Raw genomic sequence first — 12,229 nt, forward strand, 5'->3', positions numbered from 1 at the left:
AGCTTCAGAAAGATAGATAAGAATATTTAAGAAATGCAGAAATATTCACTTATTTGAGACACAAGATAGTGAGAAAACAAATTGGACTGAAATGTAGTAGTGTTAGAGTTAGATCTTGTTCTATCACTGGCTGATTTGTAGTAAGACATAAGGCCAAATATTTAACTCTTATTTGTAAAAGGAAAATAATACTGTTTCCTAATCACCTGGGGTGGAAGGCAGTAGTAGGGATGGTGGTATGGCAGTAAAGATTTTTACCACAGAGGATGTGGAGCAAGAGGAAAGCATAACTTATTTTTCTGAGTAACAAGACTGGCCAGATGAGTTGGGGAATGGTGCTTACACAGAGACAAGGACCAGGGATACCTCTTCCCTCTCTGTCTACTCCTTCACCCCTCCGGATGTATCATGAAATGCCATTTATGTAGACGTTAAGTCTCCTTTCAAAGTAGAAATTTACATTCTAGCTAGATACGTTTTTTATTATTGAAATGGAAACTTTTAACTTGGTATGAGCTTATAAAATTCTCATTTTTTGGAAAAAGTTATGTACAGAACACTTCTGTACATCAAAGAGATTAAAGATAAAATAACTTATGGGATTTGAACCTGTGATTTCAGAGATTCTACTCCAAAGGCTGATTTTCTGCCACCAAGCTCTCTCCTCTGGCTAAGAACATATTTTAATGCTGAAAAAAATCTATATGCAAATCAGCTAATAGCCAGGTGGTTGGTTCTGTTCTAGCATATCATGAGGGTGAGTTGAGCACTTACATCCTTAGCTTGTTTGAAAAGCATGCTTCATGATTAATCTTTTTCTGTTCCCCAAAAGAAGTTCCCTATATTCTTTTTTTTTTTTTGGGAGATGGAGTCTCACTCTGTTGCCCAGGCTGGAGTGCAGTGGCGCAATCTCAGCTCACTGCAAGCTACACCTTCCGGGTTCACACTATTCTCCTGCCTCAGCCTCTCGAGTAGCTGGGACTACTTTGGATGAAAATGAAAATAATAAGTCTGTCCACTAGGATGTGCCCTTTAAAAAAATGGCCTAGTACTTTTTTATGTATTCTGTCATTGTACACACGAGTTGTAGGCCATAAACTGATCAGTGATTTAGCACTCTTGTGAATATACCAGACTAATGTTACCAAACATTTACTGTGCTAGCACACCCATTTGAGAAAAAAACTGATTTGAGCTAACTTAGGTAGACTTTCTTTCCTTAGATTCCCATAGACCACTGAAGACCACATTTATATGTAGCTACATACTTTATAATTAGTTTAAAAAGTGCATTCATATGCTGGTAGATAACCTTCCTTACTTCTCTTAAGGAAATATAAAGAATGATTGATGAAATAGAAATATATTAAGATTGGGAAGGAAGACTGTCCTTACTGCAAATGGTATTTTCAAAATAATAGTTAGATTATATGTAATCTTCTTACCTTTTTTATTATTTAATAATTTACATAATTTGATAAACTTAGCCCTGCAATATGTATTACCAAGAAGAAAAGGAAAATGGTTTGTAGATTTCCAAATGCATCATGTACATGTATTTTCAAGCTCTTAGAATATTTAAAACTAAAGTTTGATGTGTTGGCCAGAGAGGCTCTTAGTAATGTAATGTCAGTATGCAAAATTCATCCTATAAGAAACATATTATTCTGGAGTCTAGCCTGAGCTTTGGGTTCTAAATAGAAAAATATAGCTTTGGGTTCTAAATAGAAATATAGCTCAGGGGCCGGGAGTGGTGGCTCACACCTGTAATGCCAGCACTTTGGGAGGCTGAGGCGGTGGATCATTTAAGGTTAGGAGTTCAAGGTCAGCTTGGCCAACGTGGTGAAACCCCATCTCTCCAAAAAAAATACAAAAGTTAGCTAGGGGTAATAACACATGCCTGTAATCCCAGCTACTGTGTAGGCTGAGGCAGAAGAATCGCTTGAGCCCGGAAGGCGGAGGTTGCAGTGAGCCAAGATTACGCCACTGCACTCCAGCCTGGGCGACAGGTTGAGACCCTATCTCAAAAAAAAAAAAAAAAAACGGAAGCAATATAGCTCAGGGCAGAATGATTGGTCCTGATTGGTCCTGAGTTAGAGATCATTTTTGACATCTGGGAAAGAAAATGTGAAATGTGTATATTTGTATTATAATAATAAAATGAATCTAAACAGCAAAATGGAGTTAATAATTTTCACTTTTTTCCTTTCAGGTTATGCATTAGACCCTTCATTAGATAATCATCAAGTGTCTGCTAAATATATTGGTTCTGTAGAAGAAGCTGAAAAAAATCAAGGTAATTTATTTGAAACATTTGATATCATATATATGTACACATCTATAATTAGTGTCTTGCAGAGTGACTTTAATTAGACAGTAAAAAATAGTATTTAGTGCTTTTTTTTAAAGTTGAAACAATGGAATGATACAGTTTAGAGCAATATAGTTCAGAAACGTTACAGTTTAGAGCTTGCTTTTGCCGCTTACTAGTTGTGTAACCTTGTAGGGAAAATAATGATACATATCTCTTTGAGTTATTTTGAGTACTTGGCACCATGCCAACCCTGTAGAAATCACTCAATAAATTATAACTAATGTATAGATAATTTTGGCAATTGATTTCTCAACATTAATGCCAAGCTTCATTTTAACAGAGTAGAAATACTTTATTTGGTAAGTCTGTGAAGATTGTCTTTGAAGAGTTGCTTTGAAGGCTGAGTTTGAATATGTTTTTTATGTATGTTTGTATTCATATTCATTTTGTACTTAAAATAAGACAAAACATCGTATGCTAAATGCTAACTTGTCACAAGGCTCATCAGTCCATTAGAATATTATCCATAAAATGCAATTTAAAAAGTAATTTGCTGATTGCATGGGACATTTGTGCTTAGTAGCTATAGATCCTATGTGATCAGGCTGGTCTCTGTATATGAGCTAGATTATTGTTAAAATAGAATTTTAACAGGCTTTTGCTATAAAACATAGCCTGAATTAATATAGGTAGACATTTCTTCTTTAAGCTAGACCTCTGCAAGTCCCATCTAAAGGTAGCTAGATTCTTAGTTAACTTGTGACTATGATTCCACAAACCTTTCTTTTTCCAAGTTAATGACTATACACGGTATGCCACCTCCTACTAATCAAATCAAAATCTCAACCAGAAACACCCTCCTTCTCCTTTTCTTTTACTGTTAACGTTAATGATATTAGAGGTCAAGATGAGACTGAAATCACTTGGAAGGAATACCACTTCTGGTGAAACCTTGTCTGATTTACATTTTTGTATTACAAGTGAAGTGAAGATAAATTATTAAGTACTTACAGTAATTTAGTTTAATTTAGTTTTAAAATGATAAATTACAGTTTATTCTTGCTTCCAAAGGTCACTTTATCATTACTTAGCAATAATGAGTTTCTGAGTTTTTGCCAGAAAGTCGTACAAATCCACTGACACAGCTTTTTGATTCAATAAAAGGCTTGTGTGCCATTGTAGGAGTACATATTTGGGTCTCTTCTGTAAGTATACAGTATTAGAATTTGCAGAATATTGAATTAGTTTTAAGTGTCTTTGCCCAGAAGGTTGAATCCCTTTTTTTGTAGCATGAGTCAGCGTATGTGGTAGATTCATGTAGATTGTTTTTTAATAACTCTGGGGTCATTTGAACAATCATCTTTCTTTAACCATGTAAAATAAAATTAAACATATGCTCATATTTCTTTAGAAAATGTACATCTTTGTAATCGCTCAGTTTTTTTGTGTGTGTTTTTTTGTTTGTTTGTTTTTTTGGTTAACGTAGGTTTAACTGTATTTGAAACTGGTCAGAAGAAAGCAGAAAAGAGGAAGAAGTTTAAAGAAAATGATGCATCCAATATTGATGGTTTCTTGGGACCATGGGCAAAATATGTGGATGAAAAAGATGTAGCCAAACCTTCAGAAGTAAGCTTTGATGTTTTTAATTGTCAATTCAGGTATATGCTTTATCTCTATGAAGGATATCTACATTAATAAACTTGAGATTTCTTTAGAGAACCAAATGACTCATCAAAATTTTTCTGCCTTTAGTTGATTGAAAATATACAATAAAATTTATTTGTTTTTCTTTGGGATATTTTTATTTACCTTTTCTGCTGATTTGTTTTCTCTCATGCTTTTTTATTAAAATACAATATTGAACAATTTTCATAAAGATTTCCTTGATATTGCTATTAAGCTGCCATGGTAGCTACTCTTCTAATACTAGACATTCGGATAGTAACTACAAAATCAGCCTTCTGTGACACTAGAATTGATTATAAGTTTTATTGATTTATGAATTTATTTAAAATTTTAAACAAGTTTTATCTCTATATATATTTTAAAAACTACTATAAAGTTTGTAAAGTAAATGCTCTGCCGTTCCCTTCCTCACCTCCTAATCTCACTGTCTCCATGAGTCAGAGAGTGTTCTAGGTCCCAGGCATACAGCAGTGGATAAGATCAAGAAAATCCTGACCTCATGAAGCTTACATTCTAGCTGTTACTTACATCCAGTAAATCTATATTTATAATAACAGAAGTAAACAGGTGATATCTAAGATGAATAAACTTATTCTACTATTTTTTATTTATTTTAGATTTTATCTGTTGACTTGTTATTATAGAGATTTACTACTACCCCATCTTCTGTCCCCAGCTCCTCCTAAAAAAGTTGTGTCACAAATGTATAGCTATCACTTACATCCTTAGGACTATGTAAAAACAATTAACTGAAAAGCAACATTATGTGCTAAAATTCAGTTTCCATTCTGGAACTAGATTTTCTGATTGCCTTGTCTTTTTACTTGTATAACTAGTATAACATGTTAAAATTTATTTCTAGGTGTCACAGAAGGATGAGTTTTGAAAACTGATTTTATATAGTTGAAAAGTATTATCTAGTATCCATTATGTATTTAGTACCATTTCATAATTTGTGGAAGAGGTAATCAATCTCTGCTTATAGAAGACTTAAGCTTGGCTGGGCCTGTAAGCCCAGCACTTTGGGAGGCCGAGGCAGGCGCACTGCCAGAGCTCAGGAGTTGGAGACCAGCCTGGGCAACACAGTAAAACCCCATCTCTACTAAAATAGAAAAAATTAGCCAGGCGTGGTAGTGTGCACCGAATAGTCCCAGCTACTCGGGAGGCTGAGGCAGGAGAATTGATTGAACTAGGAAGAGAGAGGTTGCAGTGAGCAGAGATTTACACCACTGCACTCCAGCCTGGGCGACAGAGCGAGACTCTGTCTCAGAAAAAAAAAAAAGTGTTGAGCTTGTTATCCTGGGAACATACTCGGACCAGATATGTAGAACTCATTATAAAGAATTTATAACCAACTTTAGGTATAATGAGGTTCTAGAACATTCATTGTAAATTTCACTCCTTAATTTTCTTAGGAAGAGCAAAAAGAATTGGATGAAATCACAGCAAAGAGGCAGAAAAAAGGAAAACAGGAAGAAGAGAAACCTGGGGAGGAGAAGACAATCTTACATGGTAACATATTTTTTGTACATCTTCATTTTTATGAAAAACCTTCATATTTACTCTGTTCACTGTTCATACAATATGAATTACCCTTACTATCAGCTGTGATAAAATCATTATGTTGAGTATAATTGTGTTGGACAATTTGTATCCCAAGGAAATTGTAGCAGACTTCTGTATACTGATAAAGGAGAAAAAATAGCATGATTAATGATAGCCACAGATAATTTTTTTCCAAGTGTTAACGAATTTTATTAAATGGTAGATAAAAAAGAAACTTGAATAGTCCACAATCTATTCTTTCGTAAGATAAAGTTGACTCTTTTGGTGTATTAATAGTGCCCCAGTCATTTTAACTGTTTTTAATGAAGCCAAATACTCAGGTATCCTCACAGTTCATAACCGTTATTCAACTATATTCAGAATAAAGTTGGATTTTCATGTGAAAAGATGGAGCTTAAGGCTCTTATACTTATTTTGACTTGTAGAAGGAAATGCATATTCACCAAAATAAATCGTAAGTATTCTAGAATGTACCTGTTAATTAATAATTAGTTATATTTAGGAAAATACATAGTGATTATCTAAAACTGTAAAGAATAGCTTAGCATTTACAGTGTTGCTTATTCTAATGTTATATTACATCAGATATTTAGGTTTGATGAAGCCATATTTGGTTCTTCAAGCTTCCGTTTTATCTCCAAGGAGTCTATTTAGTACTATGGTACTTAAAACTATAATAACAATAATATAATAATAATATTTATTGAGTACTTACTCTGTGCCAGGCATGCTGCTAATTGCTTTATATACACTATGTCATTTAATTCTCACAGGTGACTTTATTGTAAAATTTGTGATGAAAGTGGGAAAAGATAAATGAAAAGGAACTGGAAGGGCGTAAAAGAGGAAAGCAGGGGAAAAGGATAGTTGATATATTTTGTTTTGTTTTAACTTCCTTCTTAACCTATTTTACTTCTGCTTCTTTACCAGTGACTAACAAGGCCCAAGTATTATCTTCCCTTGTTTATAATTATGCCACAGTGAAGTCTTTATAGATTACTAAGATGTGTAAGTGATGAAAAGAAGTATAGATCTTATCTAAAGGTCTATAATCTCTGGGTATTTAGAAATTTTGAAATACTACCTCTAGCTGTAAATGATAGCAGTTATTTTAAGCACTTAAATCTTAGCTGACTCCTGATCTTGACATCATTGGAGTGTTATTACCTAAACCTTAATATGGAATGATATACCTGTGAATAAAATGTTATTTTAAGAATGTAGGTTTCATGACTATGGGTTGTATTTGTTTATTGATTTTCTTTGCCTTTTTGTTTCAGTTAAAGAAATGTATGACTATCAAGGCAGGTCCTATCTTCACATACCTCAGGATGTTGGTGTTAATCTACGGTCAACTATGCCACCTGAGAAGTGTTATCTTCCCAAAAAACAAATTCATGTGTGGTCTGGACACACAAAGGTAAGCAAGTTGGTTGTTTCTGTTTGCTGTAATGTTATAATAATGAAGCCAACATAAAGTTTTAGCTGTTGATGTGGAACATTTAATATTTCTGGTAAAGGTACAGGGAAGTCAAATTGAATGTAAGCCTGAGTTATGCTTTGGAGGTGCCCAAACATCCATCACAAGTGACTAATCAGTCTTCAAGGCCATCTGAATTGGCCATGACATAGCATTCATGATTTAGTGTCCTGTATCCTTGTAGCCAGGCCTTTCCCCACAAGCTCCTGCTGCAGTCTTCTTCCTTTTGGGCACCAAATCAGTGAGTAATGGGCTGGTACTAGCACCAAGTCTCCTGCTTAGCTTCAGTAATTTTGCTTTAGCTCTGTGGTTATCACACTTCAGAGATTAGATGCGCCCTGGTTTATAAACTATGGTAATTTTTAAACTAATGCAGAGATAAGGTTCATGAAAAATTTTGATGTTGATATTCTTTGTCATCTGCACTATTCCAACTTGTAATTTCCAACTCTTTGCAAAGAGCAAAGGACTAAGTAAAAAAAGGAAGAGAAGTGGGGGCATTAGCAATTTGATTGACTCAGGATTCCGTTGGGTGAGGAACTCAATATTAAAGGTTAAAAAAAAAAATCTTCAAAAGCTTAGTGTCAATAAGGCCTGCTCTTGGAATGCTAATGAAAGTTATTCTGGGGTGAGATTTTTGGAATGAAGAAAAATAGCAAATTAGGCTGCTTAATATATACTGTCTTTTCTTGATGCTTCATTTGAGCTGATCTTTTGAATGCTTCTGGTTGATAACTGTAATACCTTTTTATAGGGCGTCAGTGCAGTCAGATTGTTTCCTCTCTCTGGCCATTTATTGCTGTCTTGTTCCATGGACTGTAAAATTAAGGTGAGTTTTCAGTAACAGAGTAGGAGTGCTGCAAAGCTAGTTCTTTGTTTAAATCTGTTTGGTTAATTATAAATAAATTTGGGTTTGTTAGGCAATTAGAAGCTAATTATTTTCTCTTAGATCCTGTAAATGCAGCAATTTATGAACTGCTTCCAAACATAAAATCAACTATGCTCTGTGGTCCAATTGGCTAGGCCCCTTTTTTTGTTGTTGTTTTTGTTTTTTGTTTTTTGTTTTTTTTTTGAGACGGAGTCTCGCTGTGTTGCCCAGGCTGGAGTGCAGTGGCACGACCTCAGCTCACTGCAAGCTCCGCCTCCCGGGTTCATGCCATTCTCCTGCCTCAGCCTCCCCAGTAGCTGAGACTACAGGCGCCCGTGGTGGCTAGGCCCGTTTTTAAGCTTAGACAACTGATGAGAACGTAATCCAATCATTTTGGCTTTGGACATATAAATATTTAATCACTAATCATTATAGAGATTTTGTATATGTAATAGTTTATTTGTTTCTCCAAACCTTATGAAATAGAGAGGACATAGGTTAGAAATCCCATTTTTAGAAAGTAGAAAATGTAATTCATCCTTTTTCTTCTAAATACTAGTAGACAACAAGTAACAGGATTGCTCCCACCCCCTTCTTTCACCTTTTCTAGTCTTGGGAAGCTCCATCTTTAGCTTCTGTTCAGTCATAGAATGTGTGGTAGAAAAAACTCGGTTGCCAATGCATCTCAACCTGAATATGCAGGATGTCTTGAAAAAAATTTTAAATCTGAAAGGATAGTTCTTACCAGTTTTGTGTCTTCTCTTTGTCTGGACCATTATGATGGTTCAATAAATACCAATCCTGTAGTGCTCTTGGGGCTTGAAAAGTTGAGTCATCAAAATTTTATCATTTGTAAATAATTCATGGATATTAACAATAAAAAAGGCCACTTCTTTTTATAAGAGCAACCATTTAGCCATTTGTCTCTAATAGCTTAAAATGACAGGCCAACATTTTGGAGTAAAAAACCCCCATTTTACTTAACTTTTACTTTTACTTTGTACAAACCATGTTAATTGAGATGTTGGTCTTTTCTTTGACCAACCAAAAAAGCATAGAATTCAATTTAGTTCACTTCTATAAACATTCTATTATGTGCAGGGGACTGAAAGTAAAAGCTTATAAAGGCACTGTCCCTCCCCTTAGGATGATCATTTTATTATGATATAAATGATTATTATAGAGGCAAGCACAAGATATGCTGGTTTCAAAGAGGAAGCATACCTTAGTAAGATGGTTAACTAAGTAAAGGATGAGGAAACAGGAGTAGAGTGCTTGAAAAGAGTGAAGAGAATGGATCAGCATGGTGTGTGCTGAAAATAACAGTTTTGTGCTTGCTGGAGCATAACATCTAAGAGACAAGGAATGATTGCAGTCATGGGCAAGAAACCAGGTCTCAGAGGTCCTTTCCTAGTATGCTACAGTAACTGAGACTGTGTCCTATTGGCACCAGTGGCAAGGAAATGCTTTCTATTTTAGAGTACTAGCAACATTGTTGAGAATTGGATTCAAGGCAGTCAAGAATAAAGCTAGCCTTGAAGCTATTGTATTAATCTGCCTTAGATATGCTGAGAATTATGAGCCTTTTGTTTTAGTCTAGATCAACATTTTCTTATAGCTTCTGTAATACTTGTTATTCAGAAAAGTAAACAGAAAAGGCTTTCAGTATCAAAATGTTATATACATGGAGGTTTTAATAACACAATTCCTTTAAACGTCATTTGTAGTGCTACAAAAGTAGAAACTTTTCATCTTAGAAAATGTATGAAATAGAAAAGAACAATATGAAAATGAAAACTCACCTGAATTAACTCCATCTATAGTTAAGTCTCTTTTTTGGTGTAAATATCTTTAAAACTCTTTAGTTTTGAGTGTGTGTGACTGTGTGTGTGTGTGTGTGTGTGTGTGTGTGTGTGTGTGTGTGTGTGTGTGTGTTCCAAATAATATAACACAAACTGGTAGCACCAAGCTATATTTAGTGGTATTCAGTGTTTAATATTTAATGATTGAAGCTGTGTGTTTACACACACAGATATGCACACACATAACCAGCATAGGGCTGTTGTTATTGATTGAAAGACCTTTATTAAATGTAATATTTCCATGTGTTATTTTTTTTCTCCCCCAGCTATGGGAGGTTTATGGAGACCGGCGCTGTCTGAGAACATTTATTGGTAATGCTTCTTTTCTCTCCAACATAAATCTGGGAAGAATTTTTAAAGTAAGATAACATCATTGACAATAATTTTACTACACTGATAGGAAGTAAAGTCTTCATAGACTTGAGCTGAATCTGGAAGGAGGAGTCAGTGTCCCCAGTTAGACAAAGAAAGAGAACTAGGAAGCAAGAGCAGCAGATGCAAAACAAAAATGGTGTGAGACAGCGTGCTGCTGAGGGGATCCACGTACATTTCAGGATTGTCAAGAGTATGGGGGATGGTGAGAGACAAAAGCGGAGAAAAGTAGCAAGAGAGGGACCAGAGTGTGGAAGACCTCCTGTGCCATTAATAAAGAGTTTAGCCTCTGTTGTGAGGGCACTGGGGAACCATTAAAGAGCTCTTGCCGGAAAGCAACATGATTTGAAGTTTACAAAGATCAAATGGCAATATGCAGGATGATTTGGTAGGGCAAGCCTGGAGGAAGGGAAATGAATTACACAGTTATTTCATAGGTCTAGTTTAGAGATGATGAGAGTCTGAACCAAAGCAGCAGAGAGAGAGAAGAAAGGAACTACGTATTAAAGTCAGTGAGATTTAGTAACGGCATGTGAATGATCAGTGAGACAGGAATCTAGGGTGACGCCCATGAGGCTGGATGAATGATGGTGCCATTCACCAAGAAGGAACATAAGATGATGGTAAGGTTTTAGATACACCAAATTTGAGCTGCCTTTGGGACATTGAGGTGAAAATGTCCACTAAGCAATTAGATAGCCAGATGTCAAGCTTTGAAGAAAGACTGGGAATTGGCAGCTAAAGCATAAAAAAGGAATGAGATTGAGAGAACTCCTTGAAGAAAGAAAGAAGGCCAAAGGGAGGACAGCTTTGTGACAAACCAGACTCTTTGGTAGAGAAAGGTTTATTGTCTTTGTCAAATTTCATGTGAAGGCTAGTTACTCATTCCATATTTAACTGTACCACATTGAAACGGTGTGACTTGTAGTGGCTCTGTTTTTAGATTAAAGTGGGAGTCTGTTCGGCAGTGCTTTATGATTTTAGGGCCTCCCTGCACAAATTAATACTGCCTAAGATGTCACCGCAGCCTAAAGGAAGACTTGTGGAAGGCTCTTAGCTGTGTACAGGGGAACAAAATGTCTCTGTCAGATAGAGTGGATTTGGTCCGCATCTGTCTCCCCTCTACTGGCAGACCATTTTTCTATGGAAAACTGAAATTTTCCTCCTGAGGGAGGTGATAGCAGCTCTGACTGGAACTCCAGCTGTAGAAAAGGATGCCTAATTACCATGACACATACATCCTGATGGGAGTTCACTGGAGGTGATGGTTTAGAGCTGCTGCATGTGGTTAACAATTTGTGCCATGCTCATTTTGCACAGTTGTACGTGTCTTGGTCATGGTGGGGTGGCAAAAATAGGAACATTTTTGCTTTTGTTTAGCCACATTTTATTTTTCCCTGTAACTTTTAAAAGAGTTGAGTGATCTGGCAATATTCATTTTTAAGTAAAGTATAATAATAAGCACCTTAAAATTAGTGTATTGTCAAAATATCATCTTAAAACAAAAGAAGCTAGCCTGGGCAACATGGCAAAACCCTGTCTCTACAGAAAATACAGAAATTAGCCAGGCGTGGTGATGTGCACTTGTAATCCCAGCTACTCGAAAAGCTGAGGTGGGTGGATCACTCGAGCCAGGGAGGTTGAGTTTACAGTGAGCTGAGATCCAGCCATTGCACTCCAGGCTGGGCAACAGAGCAAGACCCTATCTCAAAATAAAAATAAAAAACCAGTGCAAGCTAATATAGTTTTCAGAAAGTCTCCTACATTCTGAATCAGTTTCTATGAAATTTGGTAATGTGATCACAGAAATATACAATTATTGAACAAGGGCTACAGTTTCCTGAACTTTAGGTTTAGGGCACTTTGTTTTCACTTGCAGCCTGGTGAACAATCTGAGAGTGAACCTCCAAAATTCCAGCAGCCATTTCTTTCACTGGCAATAACTGGTCTTTTACATTTCCATAAATTCTTGGCCAGCTAGTCATCACTTGTATGTACTGCATATTAAGTAATTGCTATGGCAGACTTAAAAGAAAAGTTAAACCTTTTCCTCTTGGTTCTTAACCAAGATGTTATGCATC

The 12,229-nt window shown here is 35.8% G+C and overlaps 1 protein-coding gene across 2 annotated transcripts in view; it reads left to right on the top strand.

Moving 5' to 3' along the window:
- Positions 1–12,229, top strand: part of CDC40 (cell division cycle 40) — a 51,768-nt gene that overhangs the window by 24,771 nt on the left and 14,768 nt on the right. For both annotated transcript variants that reach the window (XM_024248241.3, XM_054558002.2), the window contains 6 exons: positions 2,213–2,296; positions 3,801–3,940; positions 5,416–5,512; positions 6,847–6,986; positions 7,801–7,875; positions 10,043–10,088. In XM_024248241.3, coding sequence (XP_024104009.1) covers positions 2,213–2,296; positions 3,801–3,940; positions 5,416–5,512; positions 6,847–6,986; positions 7,801–7,875; positions 10,043–10,088 — 582 coding nt within the window. The remainder of the gene's footprint in view (positions 1–2,212; positions 2,297–3,800; positions 3,941–5,415; positions 5,513–6,846; positions 6,987–7,800; positions 7,876–10,042; positions 10,089–12,229) is intronic.

Source organism: Pongo abelii, chromosome 5 (genome assembly GCF_028885655.2).
Source record: "Pongo abelii isolate AG06213 chromosome 5, NHGRI_mPonAbe1-v2.0_pri, whole genome shotgun sequence".
NCBI classification, from domain to species: Eukaryota; Metazoa; Chordata; class Mammalia; order Primates; family Hominidae; genus Pongo; species Pongo abelii.